Source organism: Mus pahari, chromosome 1 (assembly GCF_900095145.1).
Source record: "Mus pahari chromosome 1, PAHARI_EIJ_v1.1, whole genome shotgun sequence".
NCBI classification, from domain to species: Eukaryota; Metazoa; Chordata; class Mammalia; order Rodentia; family Muridae; genus Mus; species Mus pahari.
The window spans coordinates 158,265,501-158,285,725 of record NC_034590.1 but is presented as its reverse complement, the minus strand read 5'-3'; the positions used below and the strand labels follow the sequence as shown (position 1 = coordinate 158,285,725).

At 39.4% G+C, this 20,225-nt stretch overlaps 1 protein-coding gene across 4 annotated transcripts in view; it reads left to right on the top strand.

The window, feature by feature from the left end:
- Nt5c2 (5'-nucleotidase, cytosolic II) overlaps nucleotides 1-20,225 on the top strand; it is an 89,290-nt gene that overhangs the window by 36,274 nt on the left and 32,791 nt on the right. For all 4 annotated transcript variants that reach the window (XM_029531059.1, XM_021194076.2, XM_029531108.1 and 1 more), the window contains one exon: nucleotides 10,782-10,855. In XM_029531059.1, the coding sequence (XP_029386919.1) occupies nucleotides 10,782-10,855 (74 nt within the window). The remainder of the gene's footprint in view (nucleotides 1-10,781; nucleotides 10,856-20,225) is intronic.

Here is a 20,225-nt window from a genome sequence, read left to right as displayed (position 1 = left end):
GGAACTCACTCTGTAGACCAGGCTGGCCTCGAACTCAGAAATCCGCCTGCCTCTGCCTCCCGAGTGCTGGGATTAAAGGTGTGCGCCACCACGCCCGGCTATGATTTTTTTTTTAAAACAAGTTTTCATGTAGCCCAGGCTGGACTGTAACTCATTTTGTACCTTAGGCTAGGCTTTAACTCTTAGTCCTCTTGCTCGACTTTCCAGGTGCTGGAATTGTGTGTGCCAGTATGACTTTGTTTAGAATCTTTACAGTCACTGTTTTTATCATTAATACTCATCAGTCTATTACTTTTTGACATCTCTGAAATATTTCATGTGCCATAAAATGATGCCTCTTAGAAGCAGGCCATATATTGGTACTGACCTCATAAGATTGTGATGGAGGTGAAAATTTCCTGTTTCCTAGTGATGTAAGGTCAGTGGTCAATGCGCAATGCATTACTTGTGTTCTGTGGTAATTCTGGGATAAACAGATTGATTGTGCTGCCAGCCAGATAAAGTCCATATAATATGTATAGCATGTAATACTTGATTATCAATAGTGATGTTAGTACTTTATGGATTATTATTTATTATATTGTACATATAAATTATTATTTTAGAGTACACTCTTTCTACTTAGAGCTGGAGAAGTGGAGAACCTTAGTGGGTCCCATGTAGAAAATCCCAGAGTGGTAGTCCTCCCTGTGACCCCAGCCCAGGGGAGTGGTAGTGCACCCTGTTACTTCAACCCTGGGCTCAGAGACAAGTACATCTGTGGGGCTCACTGGCCAGCCAGCCTACCTCACTCAGAGAGTTCCAGAGTAGTGAGAGACCTTGTCTTGAAAAGAAAAAGAAAAAGAGTAATTAGTAATTATACTCAGGGCTGGAGAGATAGCTCAGCGGTTAAGAGCACTGACTGCTCTTCCAAAGGTCCTGAGTTCAAATCCCAGCAACCACATGGTGGCTCACAACCAACCGTAATGAGATCTAACACTCTCCTCTGGAGTGTCTGAAGACAGCTACAGTGTACTTACATATAATAAATAAATAAATAAATAAATAAATAAATAAATAGATAAATAAATAAATAAATAAATAAATAAATAAATCTTTAAAAAGAAAAGTACTTATACTCAAAGTTGTTCTTCTGGCTTCCCACAATTAAATGCACACACAAATATACACATAAACACACACAGAATGAGTTTGCTGTAAGAAGTAGTAATGCTGTGCTATTCCATTAGCAGCCTCTTGGAGCTCATATGAACTGCCCCTTTTGAGTACATTGGGACCATGGGGAAGGATTGTTTTTTAGACAGTCTGTTATTTCAAGTTGGTTTCAAACTTGCTAGATAGAGGGATAACCTTGAACTTCTGATCCTCCTGCTTCTCCCAAAGTGTTGGGGTTGGGATGACAATCATGTGACCACTGCACCCCATTTATACAGTGTTGGGGAGCAAAACCAGGATATTATGTGTGCTAGCTAAGCAACCTACTGACTGAGCTGCACCTTCAGTCTTGAGATGTTCCTTTTTAAACAAGCTACATGCACATATAAGAACAGAGCAACATGAGTTATAGACCCAAGTACATGTATGTCACCTGAAATAAGGAAAAGTATTTCTTTAGTTAAAACATATAAAAGACTAAATAGATAAATTTGACTTCCTTAAAACAAACAAAACCTTACTTTTTGAAAGATAATCACTAAGAAAACAAAACAGAAAGTCACAGAGTGTGAGAAAATATTCTTATATTTGTATCTGATAATGTAGTGTGTTCACATAAACCTATATCCAAAATATATAAAAACCTCTCAATATAAGACAGGCAACACATCTTAAAAATGGAGGAAAAACCATTTGAGTAGGGAAGAAAAAAAAAAAAGACAAGAAATGCCAAATAAGCATGCGCAAAGATGCTTATTCATCAGGGACTCTGGGCAGGAACCACAATGAAATGCCATTGCACACACATTAGAACAGCTAAAGCTAAAAATACTGATTGGCGGATGTGTGTCCCAGAGCTGGAGCCAAGTGACAGAGTGCTAGACTAGCATGTTCCCTAACACCAGTCAGTACACCACAGTGTGTATACCACAGCTGGTGTCTCATGCCGGCTGAGGGAAGAGCAAGTCCAACGTTTGGCAGTAAGTTAAATATCTCCTAGTAATTCCACTTTTAAATATTTGCGCAAGAAAAATGAAAACATGTGCCCTTGAAGATTTATATATCATGCTTCATCACAGCATTTAGAATAGTCCCAATCTGGAAACAACCCAAATTGGATGGATAAACAAATTGTGGAATTTCTATACAATAGATTCTTAAGAATAAAAGAAGTAATTATGATTTTTGCAGCAACATGGATAAATGTCAGAAGTACTATGCTAAATTAAAGAAGACAGATTCACAGCCACATATGTGATTCTATTTATATGGATACTGTAATGATAAGCACAGAGCAGAGGCCAGGGAGAAGACTCAACCAGTAAAGTGTTCATCGTGCACGCAGACCTGAGTTCCATTTCCAGCTTCCATGTAAAAGCCAAGTGAGTGGTGGTGTTTATCAGCAATCCCAGCAACTGATGAAAGTGGGGTGGAGACACGAGGTCCTCTTGAGCTCACTGGCTAGCCAGCTTGCCAAGTTGATGTGCTGCAGGCTCAGTGAGAGACGATGTCTTAGAAAATTAGGTGGAGAGCAGTTGAAGACATCTAATGTCAGTTTGCACACATGTTCCCACAGATGCACACACAAACTGTACATAGAGCACAGCACAGTCACATACAATCAAACCAACCCCCCAGAGGTGGATGGCTCTGAGGGATGATAACCATGGCACCGTCACCCCCAATCCTACTCATGCGTGGGGAGGAAAAAATAGCAGTGACCTTTGTGGCAATTTAGGGTCAGGAGCTGGGGAAAGTATTGTGAAAGGCCATGATTTTTTTGGGTTGAAGGAAATAGTGGTATTGTAGGATTGTATGCAGCTGTCAAAACTTAGCAACTATATAGATAATACAGTTGGGTCTTATTTGTTTTCTTTCTTTCCTTTTCTAAAAAGAGATTGCCAAGGCTGTCCATGTCTTCCGGCCCAAGCAGTCCTGCTCAGCTTTGTTCCCAGCTTTTTTTAGTGGGTAAATTCTCCCTTAAAGCTGTTAGAATGCTTCCCATCCCCATGCAAGTGGGGATTCTCTACATGTTAGATAAGTGATCAGACAGTGCCACCCCAACAGTTTATATACATTTACTTAATTTGGGGGTGCAAATGTTTGTATACAGTTGTACCCTTGTGTATATGTGGAAGTCAGAAGACGTGGGGGTTGATTCACTCTTACCTGTGAGTCCTGGGGATCAAACTCAGCTCCCCAAGCTTGTCGGCAGCTCCTTTACTTGCTGAGCTAGCTTACTGCCTCATTCCCAGCATTTGAAATGAATTTTCTTCAAGTGCACTTTTGATGCCTTTGGTGGAAAGATAACATTGCACATTATCTGCAGTTTTCATAGGCTTTTCCCCATGTTTAACATACTTTTTTTTTTCTTTTGAAATTGGGCAAAATACCACATAGAATTCAGGTTAAATTCTAGTTTTGGTTTATTTTTGTTTTCAGTCACCTGGGAGCAGTATTAACTATTCTGGTAGTATGACTTTAGATCACAACCTCTAGATGAGACTTGTTCACTTCTAAGAGGAGTTTTTCCCTCTCCTTTAACTGCTCTTGGACACTCATCCTCTCTTCTAACTTGTGTGTGATATAAGTAAGTTTTATAATTGGTGATACTGTCAATCTGAATCATCTTAAATTTTGTTCTATAGTTGTCTCAGTGTTGGTTTTTCCCTGTGATTTTTTTTTTTCCTGTGCTAAGGGGGCAGATTCTTGAACTTTTAAATATTATCTATGTAAATAAAATCAATATAATTCACCTTAAAAATGATGCAAGGCACTTTTATTCAGACTGAAAGCACTAGCTGCTGCTCTGTTGGTATAATCTGGTGCCCCTCCTAACTATAAAAATTAGTACTATATGATTTTTTTTTTTTATAATGATTTCTGAGAATCCTAGTGTATATCTGAACTTCAAGTTTTTTGTTTGTGTTTTTTGTTTTGTTTTTTGTTTTTGTAGAGAGGGTCTTACTGAGTAGCACTGGTTGGCCTGGAACCAGCTATATAGACCAGACTCACAGAGCTCCACTCGCCTCCTCTTCTCAAGTGCTGTGATTGCAGGAGTACGCCACCATGCCCAGTCAGAGCTTGTAATTTTTCAGAATCCATTTAGGTGGTAGAGTGAAGCCCAGTGATGGGTGGTTTGTACAGCAAGCACAGACCTTAGGTTTGCTTTCTAGGACCTTAACAGAATGCTGATAAGAGGCATTGTTTTGGAATACAGTAAATACACCATTTTAATTTCTTTTAAAGTGTGAAATTCAGTAGCTTTAGTATATGTAGAATTGTGTAACCCATAGAACTGCCATCCTCCCTTCTTCTTTTCTCCCTCTGCTCCCCTTCTCTCTCCTCTCTTTTGTCTCTTATTAGTTAAGTAGTTTTGAGCATTGACCAAAGATAATTTATCAAGAGAGTAACTAGCTTTTAGCATTATTTCCCATTTATTTTCAATTGATATTATTTCTAAACTATAGTAAAAACAAATTACATAGAGACAGAAAACATTTTGTTCCTTTTTTGAGATAGATTCTCACTTGTAGCTCAGGCTAACCTCTCTTGTTCAAAAGTGCTGAGATTATAGGACTTTTTATTATTATATTAGCAAAATATTTCTCTATCAAATTGCTCTAAAAGTTTCTAAGTAATAGATGTTTCTGGGTGGTGTCCTGGATTAGTGAAATGTTCGTGGTGAGAACATAAGTCTGGGTATCACATTTCCAGCAGCCCTGCCTCAGAGCAGTCAGCATCCGGATGAGGACAGACCAGTGGGAGATGTTTTCTGGAGAATTATGACCTTGGGAAGTTGTTGGCAACAGGAATGGAGTGAAAGACATGGATTCTAGAGACATTTGGAAGTGTGAAGGAAGGCACGTAGATAATTGAATGTGGCTTTAAGCTTGAGTGGGGAAAAATGCAGAGGCAGGAACAGGAACAGATTTGGGGAAAAAGCAGCTAGGTTGTTTTCATCAAAAGGTCTGCATTTATGTCCTGGCAGTGCTGGTAGCTCACATCTTTGAATCTAGCACTCCGGTGGCAGAGGCAGGAGGATCTCTGTTTGAGGCCAGTTTGGTCCACAAAGTGAGTTCCTGGACAGCCCGGGCCAAACAGAGAACCATGTCTTTAAAAACAAACAAACAAACAAATAAATAAACTACATTAGAGCATGTTTTGTTTTGCTTTTTGTTTTTTTCCTGTTTTTATCTCATTCTGTAACCCAGGCAGTTATCTTGCCTTGACCTAAGTGCTGACATTTGCAGACATGACACTAATTTATTATAGTTCATAATTTGAGTTTACCTACTCAGATGCACTTGGAATAGTTTCCTGCTAGTAGTTTGAATGCACCGCTACAGCTGCTTACAGTGAAAATAGACGCCCAAGAGCATTTTACAGTCGAGTCCATCCTCTCACTTGTTGTTGCAGTAACTGTTGTTGGGCGCTTGGCCAGGAAACTGTGACTCCTAAGCAAAGGGAGGAGTTACAGATGCAGTTCACCATTGCCAGAGAAATTCTATTCCAAATGGATTTGTGTGGAGCAATAGTGATATCCAATGACAAGTTAAATTAGACACAGAGGTGTTTTCTCCCACACTATCTCAGAAGATACATGGTGTGGAGGGGGCCTGGCTCCGGCTAAACAGTCTTTTAGAAGTTAGGTTAACATCACACACACTAAAAAATTGTTTTAGGGATTTTAAGAAGAATCTTGTTATGTGACTTCAGAAACTACTTTACCCAGATAGTTTCAGTTTGCAAAACGGAAACCAGTGACAGATGAGGTAATTCTGCTTTGAATTATAGTCAGATCCAAACAGTAGTTTGCTGTTTACAGAATTTCAAATATAGTAAGTTGCATGTTTATGTTAAATTTTAGTCTCTTAGATTCCTATTCTTAAAGCACATTATAGTAATGGTTTTATTTCTTGCAGCTAATATCTGTACCTGGATGGAATTTCTTTAGGCTTTTTTTGCCTTACTGCTGTGGGCTTTGATAGCAAATATTGTTAAAGTGTTTTTACTGGACTCTGTATTTAGTTTTACAATGTTCCTGTGTACGTATCCCCTAGAGATTGTTTCTCCTGTTAGTCCTCAGATTGTCAGCTCGCAGTTTTTATCTGTGGGAATTCTGGATGATCGTTGGATTTCTGGTTCTGATGTATAGTTGGATGCCTAGTTTAGCCATGACGTTTTGGGTGATAATTACATGTTTTAAAGCATGCTTTTAATTTTTACAGATATGTTCATGCTCTTGAACGTAGGTGAAATTATTCTGCTACTTAATAGTTTAGTAAGACCATAGTAAGCTGGCACAGATAGATCTGCAGAAAGGTCCTGCAGATTTGTAGAAAAATTTGATTTTCCCAAGTATGTAGATTTATTTGTTTTGAAATATGTGGATTAGTGAGCTTGTTTTTCCGTTAATACCTTGTAGTTGACATAATATCTTACACTTCATTTAATTTGTAAACTCAGTGGGGAACAGCCATTAGTCTCAAAACTGAGAGATAAGTGTCTTTTGAAGTCTATCCTGAGATATGTGAGGTCAGGTTTAAATTTTCTCCTGTGCCAAAAATATCTCTTTCAGAAATGGGTATTTAGTGTATTTGTAAAGCTTAGCATATACATGCAGTAACTGTGTTTGGCTTAGTTCTCTATAACAGTTATTCCTTTGGTTATTACAGCTTAGCTTACACAGCAAACCAGATTTCATTTTGTATACCTCCTTCTATGTTCATAGTTTAAGTTAGAGAAAGAAAAGGAAAGCTGAGACTATAGGTGAGGTTTTCACATAAAGATCACAACAGAAATGAGGGGGTAGGAGTGATGCTCTCTTAAGTTTAGGAGGTGATTCTATGAGTTACAGTACTTGCTTTGAATGAAAAGGAAAGGATATTTGATGGAAGTTTTTCATAAATGTATTTTTTCTAATTAAAATGTTTTATTAATATATTGTGTGTACATGTTTGCGTGCAAATGTTTGTATGTGGAAACTCATGCCACCGCAGGCACTTGGAGAGGTCAAAGAACAACTGAGAGAGTGAGTTCTCTTCTTTGATGGTATTCCTAAGACTGAACTCAGGTCGCCATGCTTGGCAGCAAGAGCTTTTACCCACTTGACAGATCTTATTTTCTAATCTTAAGAACATACAAAGTTTTATAGCTCTGACTATTCCCAAAGGATATTCTGTGATATTTATCACAAAATGAGATGTGTATTGTAGCACACATCCAGTAAATGTGTTGATGGAGTAGATAATGTGATTAGTCAACTCAGAGAGGAGTGAGACATACAACTTGATGGATATTTTGCCATGATTATTTTGGCAAAAATAGATTTTCATATTCCTGAAATGTGTTATTCCCAGCATTAGCAAGGGTGTCCTGCTCTTGCTGTCTTTTCAAAATGTGTCTGCTTTGAAAGATTTCCATGGCTATGCAGGTGCAGCCTTTTTTTTTTTTTTTTCTGACCAAGAAAAGAGCTTTGCTTTGAGACGTTTCTTCTACGTTAGTGTCTCTCCTGCTACTTCAGCTGCATCTAAAACCAGCTAACATCTTTCTTCTATCAAAATTGAAACTGCTTTTTAAAAAAATTACGTTGTTCTGTACCTATTTCTTAAGATATAGGATGTGGAAGAACAGTCTTCATTTCATCGCTGCCTGTGTTCCCTGAGGATATTTTAGGCACATCAGCTGTTAAGGCTCTGAGCAAGGGTTCATCCATTTGGCCCCCTTGCCTGTTGAAAAGCCTCAGCCTTTCAGTTTTTAGAGTTAGAACCATTATTTTTTGTCTTTCTCCTGTGTTGTGGATTGTCAGTCTCAGGTAGATTTTGCTTTCAGTGAAAAAGCAGGATAAAACCTGAGAGGATCACTGTGGTATTTGGAGCTAAGTACCTCTGTGTGTGTGTGTGTGTGTGTGTGTGTGTGTGTGTGTGTGTGTGTGTGTGTATGTGTGTGTGTGTGTGTGTNTATTTGGAGCTAAGTACCTCTGTGTGTGTGTGTGTGTGTGTGTGTGTGTGTGTGTGTGTGTGTGTGTATGTGTGTGTGTGTGTGTGTATGTGTGTGTGTGTGTGTGTGTGTAGCAGTTGTTGCTTTGTGATGATTGCTTGATGTGCAAGCCCTGTGTTTGCTTTTCTAGCACCTCAAACTACTTGAAACAGAGAACTAAAACAGAAAGGTTTGGGTAGGTGCCACTTTTCCTCTAGTTCTTTCTGCTTTCAGCTGACAATATTTTCTCTTTCCTTTCTCTTACTGTGCTTAAATCAAGATAATGATTTTCCAAAAACTAGGTTTTTAAAAAAAATTATTTACATTTCCCCCCTGTGGTTCCTTATCCCATTCCTCCTCGCCCTTGCCTCTGAGAGGGTGCTCCCCTCCCACCTAGCCTCCCTTTCCTTGGGCCTCAAGTCTCATGAGAGTTAGGCAAATCTTCTCCCACAGAGGCCACACCAGGCATTCCTGTGTTATCTATGTGCTGGGGGCCTCGGACCAGCCCATGTATGCTGCCTGGTTGATGACTCAGTGTCTGGGAGCTGGCTAGTTAAGACCGCTGGTCTTCCTATGGGGTCACCCTCCCCTTCAGCTTCTTCAAGCCTTCACCTAATTAAACTATAGGGGTTCTAACTTCTGTCCAATAGTTGTGTGTAAGTGTCTGCATCTGTCTCAGTCAGCTGCTGGTAGAGCCTCTCAGAGGACAGCCATGCTAGGCTCTTGTCTTCAGTCTCTTCTCCATTTTTGTTCCTGCAGCTCTTTTGGACAGGATCAGTTCTGGGTCAGAAATTTTGACTGTGTGTTAGTAACCCTGAGACAGAGTTACTGTGTAAACTTGGTTGACCCAGAACTGACTATGTAGATCAGTGTGACTTCAAGTTCACACAAGATCTGCCTGCCTCTGCTGAGTTAAAAGGTGTTTGCCACCACACCTGCCCCTTACCTTCCCCAGAGGAGTTTAAAGAGTGTATAAATATTTTATGTAACACTTCTTTCAGAATCTAACAAACTGAGCTAACCTGTGTGTGGTAGCAGTGAAATCCGTGAGATGCAAATGGTTTTCATAGAAAATAAACGATAGTGTTTCATCTTCAATTGAATTATTTTAAGCAATTTTTTGGGAATGCGTTCTTTAAAACTGTCCATGAGACAGTGTGAGAGAGAGAGACACACACACACACACAGACACAGACACACACAGACAGGGTCACTATGTAGTTGAGGATGACCTTGAACTTCTGCCCACTCTGCCTCCACCTGGGGTTATAGGTGTATGCTGCCATGCTTGGTTTTATGTAATGCTTGGAATTGAACCAAGGGCTCCTTAGACCTTGGAGGGTTTTTGTGTTTTGTTTTGTTTTGTTTTGTTTTGTTTTGTTTTAATTTTAGACAGGGCTGCACCATGTATGGCCCAGTCCGGCTTGAACTTGAGGTTGGCCTGCCTCAGCCTGCTCAGTGTTCCTTCACACGTGACTTACTTCCCGAATTATTTGTTTATTTGCTTGGGCTTTTGTTTTCTTTTGAGACAGGGTCTATTTGTGTAGCTCAGGCTGTCCTGGTACTCACGTAGCCAGCCCAGGCCGGCTTGTGATTTGTGATCCTCCTTCCTCAGGCTCCCCACTGCTGGGATTACAGGAACGTGCTGTCACATCTAGCTTTATTTTTTGTTCTGTTATGCAGTTTGGCTTTGGATTTGCTACTCTTGCCTCAGCTAGCCTCCTCAATACTTGAGCGTGGGCCTACCTTACCACTGGACCAAGCTGTTAGCAGTCTCTTCCTAAATGGAAGCAGGCAAATAGCAGAAAAGAAAACCCAGTTGAAAAAATAGGCAATTTATATGTCTTAGGAAGACATGTAAACTGCCAACAGATACATGAAAAAGTATTTAAAATCACAGGTCATCTAATCTAAGAGGTTCAAATTAATATCACAATTAGATATATAAAAGTTTGGCATAAATTGTTATATCCACAGTGAAAAATGGCACCAAGTTTCCCAAAGAAATCAAAGTAATAAAAGTACCCAAGGAAAATGAGATCACCCACCTTGTCCACTCCTCTCCTGTGTTCATTGCATCGTTATTAATCACAGCATTCATCCATAGATTTAGGGTAAACTTGAACTCTCTAAACATATCAGAGGAATATTATTTAGCTTTCAAAGGGAGATTCTACCATTTGCAACTACTTACATGAACTTAGATGACATTGTACTGAGTAAATATGTCAAATACAGGACTATACTGCATCGTATCACTTGCATTTGAAACTGAAGAAAAAAAGTTAAATTCATAGCTATGGAGAGTACACTCGTTGTGTGTGTGAGATACATAACTACAGTTATCTAGGAGCCATTTGTCCAAGGCTTTTCAGTACAGTGTGAGCACAGGTAATAATGAGCTGGTGTATTAGAAAGTCAAGGGAGGGAGGGAGACTTAACTGCATGGCATGTTTAATTTGCTTGGTCCCTAGTACAGTAGTCACTATGTATGTAATATCAACTCATCATGTTAAACACCGTAAATACATACAATAATATAATGTCAGTTGGGAAAATAAAATAAATGACAGTATAAAAAATAGTAAAATAGCTTCATTAAACTTTAATGTTGATCAAGATATGATTTTCTTATTCTTTTATAGGGTGTTTGTGAACCGAAGTTTAGCCATGGAAAAAATAAAGTGTTTTGGTTTTGATATGGATTATACTCTTGCCGGTAAGTAATGACTTTTGAATTCTTAAGAACTGCTGATCTTGATGCAACAGTAGGTCCACAGGAAGCTCAGTGGTCACTTGTTCATGGAATCACTTATTTGGCTGCGAGAAGCTCTTGTCAGATTGTTTTTCCATTGAGTTGGTTCCTGAGCTTGTACAGATAATTAGAAAAAGTCGTAACTTTCTTTAAAATTCTTGTAAAAACCCTTTTTACTAAAATTATAGATTAATGAATACATTAATGTGTGTACTTGGGCATTTTGGCTCTAATTCTTTTAAGCTGTTTTTCAAAAATAGAAAAAAACTTTTTCTGAGCAGGTGTCACACTATGCTCTTAGCTGGCTTGGAACTCATGCAGGCTGACCTGGTACTCACTCGTGCAGAGTAGCCTGGAACTCATACAGGCTGTCTTGGAATGTGCATGGATCTTTTGCATCTGCTTCCCAAATGCTAGGCTAATAGGCATGTGTCACAGTACCCAGCTTAAAGTTGAATTTTTGGATTTCTCACTCTGCCATAAAGTTAATTATTAAAGCTGTAAATAGTTTATTATTATGGGATTGGGAGGGTGTAAGTGCTTGGATTTCAGGCATGAGCCACTACACTCAGCAACTTTTTTTTTTTTAAACCCCTAAACATTTTCATGGTTGTTCGCGTGTGTTGCTAGGAGTCAAGCCTTGAACCTTGATCATGCCAGGCAAATGCTGTACTACTGAGCCATGTCCCCAGTTTCATAATGGTTTACTCTTTTCTAAAAGAAGATTTGTTTTATTTTTAATTATGTATACATGTGTGTATGTGGGTATTATCTGTATGAGTGTATGAATGTAGGTGGCCACCAGAAGAGGGCATCAGACCCCAGAGCTGGAGTTAGTGATGGTGGTAAAGCTCCTGCGTAGGCGCTGGGAATGGAATGCAGGCCATCTGAGAGAGCAGGGCATGCTCTTACCTGCTCAGTTATCGCCCTAGCCCATTGGTACTTTACTTGAGGACTGATAGGACATGTGTTCATTTTCTACACAAAAGGCTTTCTTTAGACTAGAGGTGTTAGCTTTGCTCCTTTTTACAGACTCCTTGAAAGCCCAGCATTGTGCTCTTTTTTCTCTTCTGTCTCTGAGATAGAGTTGAAATAGCCAATGTGTCAATCTGTAGCACATCTCTTCAGAATTGCCAACATTGGCAGCATTGTCAGGGTGTTCTGTAACTTGAGAGTAGTAGGTTTGAGTGTTGAGGATGAGCACATGTACTACATATACAATTGCAGTTACAGTACTCTGGAAAAAAGATTCCATAAATTCTTTTAAAAAGTTGTCTTTAGCTAGATGTGACAGTGTGAACTTGTAGCCTCAGCACTTAGGAAACTAATGCTGAAGAATTGTCCAGAGGTTTGAGATCATCCTGGGCAGGTCCTTTAAAAAAAAAAAAGTTAAATACACAAAACTTTAAAGTGTAAAAGTTACTTCCTGAATGGTTGTCATGAAAAGTAATTGAGTAACTTTTGACATTGTAAAACACACAAAAGCAACACAAACAAAAACTCACATCTTTGAAGTTAGGAGACTTTTCATTAGAAGATGTGCTTTGAGATACAGTGATAAAATAAAGAGGAGTGTGTTCATGTTTCTTTAAGATTTGAGTGTGTGGGAGAAATGCTCTTGGTATGTATGTATGTATGTCCATATTTATTATTTATTTATTTTTGAGACAGGGTGAGTCTTGCTATCTGTCTTGGCTGGTCTTGATTTTATTATCTTCCCTCAGCCTTCTCAGTGCTGGAATTACAGGTATGTGCTGGCATACTTGGTCTGAGTTTATATTCTTTAAGAGCCAGTCCCTGTATAATTCTGACACTGGCAAATCCCTTCGGAGCATTAAATTCCTTGTTTACATGTATGGGTATTTTGCCTACATATATGTCTCTACACAACATACCTGGTGTCTAGGGATGCTAGAAGAAGGTGTTGGGTACCCTAGAACTAGAGTTAGTATACTGTTATGAGCTACCACATGGCCCCTAGAAATCCAACCTGGTGTCTCTGGAAGAGCAGCAAGTGCTCTTAACCTCTGTCTATCAGCTGTGAGCCGTTTGTTTGCTTTTAGACAGTTTCTTACTAAATATCCAACACCTTAGTACATTGAGAAGTCATTAACTTGTATCTTTGGGTAATCTGTTACTTTGGCTTGTCAAGTGTTTCAAGAGCGAGAGTTTTACTTTTCTCATCTATATTCTATGTTTAGTTAAAAGTATATGGTAGCTGCTAAATAAATACCAACTTTGGGTGCATGTGTTCTAGTCTGTTAGAATCCTGCTAGAGTGCAGTGGTTCTCAACTGGTAGGTCACAACCCCTTTGGAGTCTGCATGTCGGATATCATGCATATCACATTTACATTTTGATTCATAACAGCAGCAAAATTATAGTTATGAAGTAGCAACAAAATAATTGTATGGTTGGGGTCACTACAACATGAAGAGCTGTATTAAACTGCACCAGGAAGGTTGAGAACCGCTGTTCTTTCTAGTCTGTTTGAATTCTCAACTGTTGTTTTTTACAACTTTTCTAATAAGACAACTCTTTTATGTTACTATAGGAATTAGTGAAAATCCAACCACAAACAACATGGAAGCCCCACCAGTGCAGACAGTGCTATGGGGATGGCTTCAGTCAGTATAGTGCATTCAGTGCAAGCCTGAGGACCTGAGCTTCCATCTCCACAACCCACATAAAAATGTTGAACGTAACTGTTGGGTCAATGGGGCTCACTGGTCAGCCAGCCTTGTTGAATAGCTCCAGGCCATTTGAGATCTTGTCATATAGAGCAAGGTAGATGGTTCTTGTGCACCGTGCTGTTCTCTCAGGGCCAGCCTGCAGATGCAGCCCCTCCACGCTCCAGGTTGCTGGCAGGTAGTCCTTGGAGCCTTGTTTTCATGGCAAGTAAGTGTGGCACCCAGTGTGAACCCTGCGTGTAGATGTCTGACATCTTTGATGGACCTCAAGGCTGTGAAGATTCACAGCAAAATACTTCTTCCAGGTAGAATCCAGGATAAAAGTGAAAAGAACAGACCATCTTTGAAATCTTTGGAATCTAGTAACAGGCCAGAAGAATCCAAATACTAGTCAAAAGAATTGCCTTTGTCATCATATCTGAAAAACTATGAAAAGACATAAAGGATGTTGGAGGTGAATCTCTCAGTAAAAATACCAGTTTCTTATTTCAAGCTAAAGAGAAGCAAAGAGTGCACAAATATTGGGTCAGTTTTCTCCCGTACCAAGTGTAGACTGTGCATAGCCTGTAGAAGCCTCGCCCTAGCCATCGTGGCAGCTCCTGTTTTGCTTCAGAGTTACCAGATGCCTTCTAGGGAGACTCTTCACATTGATGACATTAGATGCCACATTGAATAAATAAGAGTTACACACACTCAGGTACTTTTGAGAGATGGGGCGGGAGGATCTGATGTTAGAATACAAAAGGCAAGAACACGATGAATCAGAAATCCTTTTTTAAAAGTTGAAGATGTGGGCAGTCTTAAAGACTGTTTGACCTTCAGCTGACCAGTCTGCCTGTTACAAATTATCTACCCAGAGACCAGTCTATTTGATGAGACAAACCATCGAGCATCAAAGCTAGCAGGCTAAACTTAGAATTAATATGAATGACACTAAATATGGTAGAGCCCAGTTCAACTTCAGTTGAGGGAAAAGAGAAAGATGTTATGAGTGTTGCCTACAGAAATATGAAGCTCTTGAAACTGGGAAGTTAAAATTTGTACTTGGGATTGGTATGCTTTTAAAACCTTAATGCTTTTAATGCTTACATCTTACCTTACTATTCTAATTGTAGTTTACAACATAATTATAAATACTACATTCTTTGATAGTGCCTCCCACCCCTGAGACAGAACCTCCAGGATCCATTTAAAAGGTCAGGTGTAACTCTAGCTCCTTGGGGATTGGGGTGGAGGTAGGGGAACAGGTCTTCTCTGTTATGTGTGTGTGCAGTGGTAAGTGCCTCCCAATAAGAACAATTAAACAAGAAATAAAGTGGAGACGAAGACATGTAATATCATTCCTCTGACCTCCACATGTGTATCATTCGCACACATCAGCACACATGCACATCTCTCTCTCTCTCTCTCTCTCTCTCTCTCTCTCTCTCTCTCTCTCTCTCTCTCTCACACACACACACACACACACACACACCAAATATAAGTAAAATTTAAAAATAAATAAAAACAAAGAAAGTAGATGGTTCTTGAGGAACAACTCCCAAGATTGACTACTGAACTCGACGCATATGTACACACACATGTGCATAGCACACACCTGTACTTCGACCTGCTTATTCTCATGACCTATATACACACGAGCATACATATACAAAGACAGACAGACTGACTGACTGCTGGGGTTTTTATTGGGATTACCTTATCGTAGATGTATTGAGTCTGTTTAATCCACGTGCGTGTTGTATCTTTCCATTTGCCTAATCTTTATAGTATTTCTAAATGGTTTATGACTTTTAAAACAGACTTATTTTATATCTTACTGTATGTGTGCCTGGTATCGGGGGAGTTTACATAAGGATGTCAGATCCCCTAAAGCTGGAGGTACAGGTAGTTGTGAGCTCTCATGTGGTGCAGGGAACTCTGCAGGACTGGCCAGTGCTCTTAACCTCTAAGTCATCTCTCCAGCCCGTGGTTTGTGACTTTTGATATAATGATATTTCTAATTTGTAAAACTTCTTAATATTGTAGATCATTTATATATTTTGTTATTGATTTGTTTTGTTTTGAGACAGGGTCTACTACTGTATCAGCCCTTGCTGACAGTCTAGAACTCTCTCTGTAGGCCCAGCTGACCTTAAACTCATAGAAATTCTCTGTCTCTGCTTTCTGAGAGCTGGGAATAAGGGCGTGTTTTACCACGCCAGCACAGATAGCATTTAAAATTTCATCTTCTGGGGTTTGTTGGCATTTAGAATATACTTTTCTATATGACCTTGTCCAGTCAATAAACATTTGATTTTTCTATTAGGAAGTAAAGGAAAAATAACAAAGTTATTAATTTTATCTAAAAGATTAGTTATATATAATGAGTTCCAGGACAGCCAGAGCCTACATAGTAAGACCCTGTCTCCAAAAGAAAAGCAACAACAAAACCTATGAAAATTATTGTTTCTAATTTGATCCATTTTGGAAGCCATCTTGATTTTTAAACTTTTCTTTTCTTTTTTTCCCCCAATGTGGAAGTATGAAGGTATGAAGGTTTTCTTGGTCTTGATTTGATGTCACTTTTTAAGGCTCTGTGATTGACAGGAAGTTACACTCTTGGCAGACCCGCATCCCCAGCTTCATTAGTCTTAGGTTCTGAGCTGTGTGCATAAATGATAATTTACCTGCACCATTAGACCAGACAGACACTGTGGCTAGTGTTCAGTCCCCATCACAGACAAGAGTTAACACTTGTAAACCATGTACCTGACTAGGAAATAGGCTTTTATGAGCAATGCACCTTTTAACCATAATAACTCACTGGGCTAGGGGTCACTACTAACATTTACAAAGAAAGCCAAATCAAAAGATAAAAGGAAGAGGAACTATCTTTACTTATTTTTTTTAAAAGATTTATTTATTTGTTATATGTAAGTACATTGTAGCTGTCTTCAGACACTCCAGAAGAGGGAGTCAGATCTTGTTACAGATGGTTATGAGTCACCATGTGGTTGTGGGATTTGAACTCCGGACCTTCGAAAGAGCTGTCAGGTGCTCTTACCCACTGAGCTATCTCACCAGTCCTTTACTTATCTTTAAGTTCATGGCCAAGGCCTCATCTAACATAAGACAGGTTAGCAAGGAAAAACATTATTTTGTTTTATATGACAATGGGACCTTATAAGGAAATGAAGATCCAGAGAAATAAGAGAACTTGTGTTTTTATGCTCGGGTTTGTGACAAAGTAGAGACAGTCCTGGGGAAATGTGATTGGTAAGGATGTGTTCAGATCCTCCCTGTTTCTTCAAAGAGAAGGGTACTCCTTCCTTCTCACCAGGGAGCTCGCTTGTAAAATCAGGGGCTTGGGAAACTTTTTAGACAGACTTGCTGCATAGCCTTTACTGGCCTGGTACTTACTGCAGTGCCCAGACTAACCTTGAACTCATGATGTCCTGCCTCAGCCTCCTGATTGTACCACCACACCTGCCTGACAACTGAGTTTTAAAATTCACAGGTGGAATTTAAGCCTGGATCAGTTTGAATTTTTAAAATACTGAGTTTTTAAGACAACAAAAATTGTCCAGTAATTTCTAGATACCAATTCATCTGGCATCAGTGGGAGGGGTTGCCCTTGATCCTGTGAAGGCTTGATGTCTCAGTGTAGGGAGTGCTAGGGTGGTGAGGTGGAAGTGGTAGGAGAGTACCCTCATAGAGGCAGGAGGAGGGAGGGATGGGTTAGGGGATTTGCATAGGGGAAACTGGGAAAGGGGATAACATTTGAAATGTAAATAAATAAAATAGCCAATTAAAAAAAAAAGACACAAAACAAAACAACCCAACAACAACCAAACTGTAAACCTTGTTTTCTGGGTTTTGATATTGGGACCCCCCCCAAATGAAAATCTTGCTTAAAACAAAATTACCTTTTCTTCACCATTTGAATTGTAGCTCTCTGTTTAGCATATTGCTAGTGCTATAGTTTGTCTTTTTTTTTTTTTCCTTTTTCTTAAGGGTGTATGTGTAGATTTGTAGTGCTAGAGAGTGAACCCAGGGATTTGTGTCTGTCACATAAATGTTCTATCCCTTAGCTATGGCCCTAGCTCATCTTTTTTTTTTAAATGTTTTTAATTAAAATAGAATTACATAACTTCCCCCCTTCAGTACCTCTCCCCAAACCACTCCCATGTATAACCCTCATTTTCAAGTAGATTGCCTCTTTTTTTTTAGGAAGTATGTACTTATATATGCATGTGTATACACAAATACATAAATGTAACCTGCTAAATCTGTGTTGATGAGTATGCGGTTTCAGGACTGACTACTCTGCATTGGACAACTAAGGCTATTCTAGCAGTCACTGTGGTTCTTTGTCTAGGATGGGACCCCAACAACTTCCCCTTGCAAATTAAGATTTCCATTGATATTGCCACTGTTTAGGCTTATTTTGCCACCATTCTAGAATAAACTGACTGCAAACTTTGTGGTATTCTAGAACTTAAGAGTTTTTCTGCCCTCTCATCTTTAATGTTCCCTGAGCTATAGATGCAGTAGCTGTGATGTTGATGTATTCATCTCATAGGCGTCTCGAGACCCATTGATCTCTACATTATATCTGGTTGTAGTTTTTCTGTGATGGCCTTCATTTGTTATAAAGAGAGGCTTCTTTGATGATAGATAGTAGTAGACTCACTTATCTCTAGGTATAAGGGTAACATTTAGAATATAGTAAGGAATTATGCTAGTATATCAAAGTGGTGGTATTAGATTCTTTTCTAATGTCCGTAACTTCACTAGTCCTGGGAAGCTGGCTAGATTTTCCATACCAGGTATGAGTTTCCTTCCTGTTGAATGGGCTTTAAGACCAGTTAATCAGCAGTTGGTTACCACTGATATGTGACTGACCCTTACTGACTTTACAGATAGCTAGCCTTGCTGGTGTGTGTTGTTCTGGTACCAGTGGAAAAAGGTTTTCAGATCAGATCCAGCTTGAGTCATTGAGTCTTGTGTCCTTGGTGTTGAGTGTCTTCAGCAATACAGACCTACCATCAACCCCAGAGAGGCAGCCGAGGCATTGGTACCTTGTGTTGCTTTGAGAATCACTTGGGACTACGCAGACCAACAATGCAAAAGGACAGTTTTTCCTACCCAGTATTGAGGGTTTTGTTATTCTATTATTCTTGTGGGGAACATTATCAGCCCAAATAGTTTAACTTCCTTTAAGACACACACACACACACACACACACACACACACACACACACACACTTTGAGAATTTTATATTCTGAATTTTGATCATACCCACCCTTTAACTTCTAACTCTTCTAGATTTCCAATATTCACCCCCCCCCCCAGTTTTTGTTTTTGTTTTTTAAAAAAGCTCAGTGAGTTTAATTTGTGCTGCCTAACTAGTCACAGGTATGAAACCAACTATGGTACTGTGGTTGACCTATTGAGGACTACACTGTTAAACAAAAACTGAATGTCTCTATCCTAGAGACCATTAACAGCCAATAGCTTCTCAGGTTAGGGGCTAGTGAGCCCAACTCCTGTGTGCTAGAATGGTGACTCCTTAGTCTAACTTAATTTTTAGAAATAATGTTAAAGGAATAAAGTCTTACTATATAGCTTATAAGATTAAATAGTGTGTGTTTTCTCAATTAGAAAAACCTTAGGGAGGGGCTGGAGAGATGGCTTAGTGGTTAAGAGTACTGGTTGCTCTTCCAGAGATCCCAGGTTCAATTCCCAGTACCCACATGGCAGCTCAAAACTGTCTGTAACTCCAGTTCCAAATGATTTAACACCCTCACAGAGACATACATTCAGGCAAAATGTTAATGCACATGAAATAAAAATAAAGTTATTAAAAAAAAATCTTGGGGCTGGAGAGATGGCTCAGTGGGTAAGAGCTCAGACTGTTCTTCCAAAAGTCCTGAGTTCAAATCCCAGCACCCACATGGTGGTAACGAGATTTGACGCCCTCTTCTGGAGCATCTGAAGACAGCTACAGTGTACTTACATATATATATATATATATATATATATATATATATATATATATATATAATCAATACATATATTGATATCAATACTTACATTTGCTAGTGTATTACTGGGAAGAGACACTATCACCTAGGCAAGTCTTATGAAAGCAAGTATTTTATTGAGTGCTTGCTTACAGTTTCAGTCCATTATCATCATGACTGGGAGCATGGCAACCTGCAGATAGGCACTGGAACAGTAACTGAGAGCTACATCTTGACCCACAGGCAGAGAGTGAACCTGGGTGTGACAAGGGCTTTTGAAACTTGAGCCCACCCCCAGTGACACACATGTCCTCCATCAAGACCATGCCTCCTAATCCTGTCTAATAGTGCTCCTCCCTGGTGACCAAGTCTGTAGGGCTGCTCTCTTTCGACTACAACTAGAGACTACATCTGAGCTACTTACTGCCCTGGTCTGTTTCTGTGCCACGTCACTAAGCTATTATAGGTGAAATCCAATTATCTCAAACCTAAGTACTTTAAAGTACTTCCCTAAGCATGAAGAGAAGCATCAGCATAAAGCTGCCCACTTTCTCCCTACCTATTCAATATTGTACTTGAAGTCCTAGCCAGAGCAATTCGACAACTAAAGGAGATCAAGGGGATACAAATTGGAAA